The sequence below is a fragment of the Echinops telfairi genome, unplaced genomic scaffold, assembly GCF_000313985.2.
Source record: "Echinops telfairi isolate 266 unplaced genomic scaffold, ASM31398v2 ScPeMD7_3533;HRSCAF=4204_1, whole genome shotgun sequence".
NCBI classification, from domain to species: domain Eukaryota; kingdom Metazoa; phylum Chordata; class Mammalia; order Afrosoricida; family Tenrecidae; genus Echinops; species Echinops telfairi.
Window position 1 is genome coordinate 13,701,408 of NW_022107432.1, and position 4,619 is coordinate 13,706,026.

General features: G+C 49.0%; 1 protein-coding gene across 1 annotated transcript in view; it reads left to right on the forward strand.

Annotated features, from left to right (window-relative positions):
• The window catches only part of PKHD1 (PKHD1 ciliary IPT domain containing fibrocystin/polyductin), a 579,560-nt gene that overhangs the window by 47,008 nt on the left and 527,933 nt on the right, over nt 1-4,619 (forward strand). Inside the window, exons 21-22 of the mRNA XM_045294754.1 lie at nt 1,629-1,756; nt 3,469-3,644. Coding sequence (XP_045150689.1) covers nt 1,629-1,756; nt 3,469-3,644 — 304 coding nt within the window. The remainder of the gene's footprint in view (nt 1-1,628; nt 1,757-3,468; nt 3,645-4,619) is intronic.

Consider the following 4,619-nt stretch of genomic DNA (forward strand, 5'->3'; position numbering starts at 1 on the left):
GTTGGCACTTGAAATACCAGTGACATAGCTTCCAGCACCTCAGCCACACACAACCCACCACAGTCCAACCCAATTGCTCACGAATGGACCAATAGTTACCATCGTGATATTGGTTGAAGTGGTCAAGGATTTTGTCTTGCTTGGATTCACAGTCAGTGCTTATGGAAGCAGCAGTCAAGAGATTAAAAGGCATGTTGCATTAGATTAATCTGCTGCATGAGATTTTTTGAGAGAATCGAAAAGTAAGGATGTTACTTTGAGGACTAGATGTACCTGACCCATGCCATGGTATTTTCAATTGGCTCACATGCATATGAAAGTGGGACACTCAATAAGGAAGACTGCATTTTAATGTGCTGGAGAAGAATATTGAAAGTACCATGGACTGCTACCTGGTAAAACAAATTTGTCTTGGAAGAAGTATGTACTCCAAAGTGCTCCTTAAAAGACAAGGATGGCAAGACTGTTGCCAGGAGAGACCAGCCCCTGGAGAAGGACATCATGGTTGGTAAAATGGAGGGGTATCTAAAAGGAGCAAGGCCCTCAAGGAGATGGGGGGACACAGTGGCTGCATCAGTCGACTCAAGCAAAGCCACCTCTGTGAGGATGGCGCAGGACCATGCGGTTTTCATCCTGTTGTGTTTAGGCTTGCTGCGGGTTGTAACTGACTTGATGGCATCTAACAACAACAACAACAAAAACATGTAAGAATTGGAACCCTAGCAACAATCCTTGGTGACTTGTATCATTGTTACTGTTATTATTCATGGGTTTACTGGCTTATCTTTTGAGCACAGCTTAAATCGTTTGCTTTGGTAACTGGGGTGTCCTTTAAAAACTAGACACTGCTCACTTGCTGTTTGCAATCCAGAGTAAGCCTTGCTGGGTCGCTGAGCTCTCGGCAGGGGTTTAAAGTCCCCTTCTAGTAGGGCTGCAGTGGGATCCAGTATACTGAAATTGGGGGCAATACCCACCTTCCAGCTCCCAATCTTGACCAGTCATTCTAAAGGAGGGAGACTTTGCCTGCCAAGAGACACTTGCCCATGTCTGGAAATGTTTTGGTTGTCACAGGTGAACTGGGGCTGGGGTGCTATTGTTGTCTAATGGGTAGAAGTCAAGGATGCTGAAGAAAATCCTACAATATACAGGATATACTTCACAGCAAAGGATTGACTCAAAATGCCCCAAATGCCAACATTGACAATGGCGGCATTAATGTTTTCTTACATTGAACAATTCCGGACTTAACTTAGAGTTAGGAAGCAGGAATGCCTGGGAGTGAGCGTTGAACTGAGGGTTAGAGAAGTCACAATGGAAGTCACATGTCCTGTTCAAAGTTGTACGGGTAAATGGATAAGAACAGTTACCTTCTATGTGAGCCAGGAAGCAGAACTCTGTATTTTCAATCAAATCTTCACTGCTAAGCACAGCACTAGGAGCTGATTAACTCTCTACCGAACAAAGGATTTAATCAAAACTGTTGGCTCTTCTAACTGCTAAATTCTGGAGGGTGAATGATAGGGAGGGCGGGGCAGGCAGGGAGGCCTGTTTACAGTCAGGCATAAGATTCTGGCTGCGTGGCTACTTCTTGCACTGGTAGGACTGATGGACTTATTTGATGTCTCTAGCTCTGCTTTGCATACAAAGGCTCCGGGAAGAACACCCTGAAGATGACCTTGACCTTCACAGTAGACTTCCAAAACCTCATAAAGAACATCACCTGTGACTGGAGTCCCACGGAGCCTAGACCTGACAGGTAGCTAATCTGTGATGAGCTATGGAAGGAGTGCAGCTGGTTCTGGGGAGATGAGGGTCCACAGGAGGTACTCACCCAAAACCTCAAACCCCCTGTCATTGAGCCGATTCTGACTTAGAGCAATGCTATAGGATGGGGTAGAGCGGGCCTTTTGGTTGTCTTAGACTCTAAATCCTTACTTCCTCATTCTCCATAGCATTCACTGCTGGTGGGATGAAACCAGGGGCTTTGTGGTGAACTGCTCAGGGGTAACCCCTTGTGCACTAGGGCTCTTCCATCTGGTCTTGTGGTAACCTGGGACTTTGAACACATTTTCTTTGACAAAAAAATTTAGATTGGACTGCAGTTAGTTGTTAAGAGGTGCCAATGGTTAAAACACCGTGCCATTGAATGCCCAAAGGTATCTTGGAAAACAGATCTGGCCATCTGCTTCCAAAAGCCCACAGTCACAAACCCCCAGGGACCAGGTTTACTCTGAGACACCCGGGGTCACCCTGAGTCACGGACTCCACCGACTGTGTTTATTTTCAGCAGTTGAACCAAACTCCAAATTCACTGCCACCGAGTCACTGCTGACTCACAGTGACTGTACCTTGGGTTTCTGAGGCTGTCACTCTTTTGGAGAGTAGCAAGCCCAGCCTTTCTCCACAGGAGCTGCTGGGGGTTTCGAACTGCTGCCGGTGAGGATCACTGCCCCACACATAACCACTCCACCACCAGGGCTCCTGTTAAGAATCGAGTGTTTCCTAGAAATACAGCATTTCTCACAGAAATCTGATCACAGAACATCATACTTGTGAGAGACCTTAGAGAACAGTCCTTGTCATTGCAGAGGAGGACATTGGGGGCCGAGAGATTTTGTGATTCATGGAAGTTCATTCAGGAGCCTGGGTGGCTCAATGGTGAGGCGCTTGGCTGCCATCCCACTGGCTGGCAGTTCGAGCTCACCAGTCGCTCCACCAGAGAAAGATGAGGCAGTCTGATTCGATAAAGATGACAGCCGTGGGAACCTGAGGGGGCAGTTGGAATCAGCTCAGCCATGGGTTTGGTTTGGGGCTCAGAATGTTCCTTCCGTGAGAGAACAAAAGAGCTGGAGGACAATCCAGCCGTCCTGATCCCTTGATTCAATGCTCTTTCCAAAGGTCTCTCAGGGGGGTTTGCTCGCGGTTTTACGTCTCAATGAGTTCGGTAATGCTGAGGTGTATCAGTCTTCTCTGTGGTTAGATCCTAAACAGATAGTCTGCTTCAGACACACAATTACGGTATAATTTAAAGATGGGGCTGCCTTTGAGCGACAGTGTAATTCCCCAGAGTGACATCCAGGAGGCCCTGGGTGATGCGGTCGGCAAGCAGGCTGTGCTGGGCAGCAAATCCTCGATGTCTGAGGCCCCTCTGACAAAAGGCCTGGAGATCTGCTTCCGAACGGCACACCCACCCAACATTCCATCCCGACACCCTAGGGCTTCCGAGAGTCAGGTCGGAGTCATTGCCAAGTGGAAGGAGTGTCATGGAGCAAAAGCTGAGCTGAGCCCACTGTGATGCAGTGGGGTGGAGGGGGGCGGGAGAGGGCTTGTTTGCATGCAGGACAACCTGTGCGAAGAGGTTCTGGGGCCTCTCTTGGCCTCGCAGTGCACAGACTCTCAGGTTTGGGATGCAGGGCTGCGGTGGGGAGGATTGGGGCTGTATACTGAGAGGCTTCCTGCTGTTTCCAGCTGGCTCTTCACCTGCACTGACCTCTGGGAGACTTGTGTGCATGCCTCTGGGGCTCTGAAGTCTCCCCCAGCAAATGGCCCCATGCTGGTTCATCGGATAGACCTCCTCCCGCTGGCTCAGGAGATGGGCCCCTTCTGCATGGATGAAATCATCCTCACGGACACAAACCTTACAGGTGATGGCCAGAGCCTCTCTATTCCATGAGCCGCCCACCAAAAGCCTACCTGAACTCACCTGCTGGGGCTGCTGTTCTTTGAATGGGGGGAGGCCAGGGAAGGCATTGTCCACTTTGCCCGGCTCTGTTCAACAACGGAGATGGTGCAACCTTAGAGCCTCTCCTCTCCTGCCGGTCCCTCTTCGGTCTGATTAGCCATGATGCCTGCCTTTATTACTGATTTCTGTGCTGGCACTCAAAACGACCCTATAGGACAGAGTAAAATTGCCCGTGGGTCTCCAAGACTTTAAATCTCTAGGAGAACAGGAAGCCTCATCTTTCTCCCTGGGAGCGGTAGGAGATTTGAATCGCTGACCTTGTGGTTAGCAGCCAAGTGAGTGGCCCACTTCACCAGCAGGCCTCTGCTAGGAGTCAGAGTGGGCTCAGGGGCAGTGGGTTTTGTTCTGTTTGGGTGCTGCCCCTTGGTCATGCAAAGTACCCTGCTCTTATCCCAACGTCCTCACTTCTGACAGGAGGCCTTGATGTTCTCATCTATGAAATAGGGTGTTAAGAACCAAGTCCTATTGGATTTCTCCAAAGATAAACTGGAGCATAATTATAATGCAAAGCACTCTTCAACGTTCCTGTAAGTGCTCAGTAAATAGAACCAGTTGGTATTCATCATCATTGGGCCATCAGGCCTTTCCCACCACATTAGACCTTCCAATCTGTTGCATGACATGGTGGCTGAAAGAACTCAGCCAAATCTGGGCATCAGAAATGAGCAGGGGCTCTGAATCTGGGCGCTGGAGGCTGATCCAGTGAGAGTTTGGGGGACGAGCAAGTTCTCAAGAGCGTGCCCCCATCCTTCTCTCGGTCCATCACAATTCTGCTCATTCAGAGCGCAAGCCTGGCCGCTTCTCTTGACCTCTCTCTCTTTTTTTTTAATTTATAGATTTTTATTTTTATTTTTTAACATTTTATTAGGGGCTCATA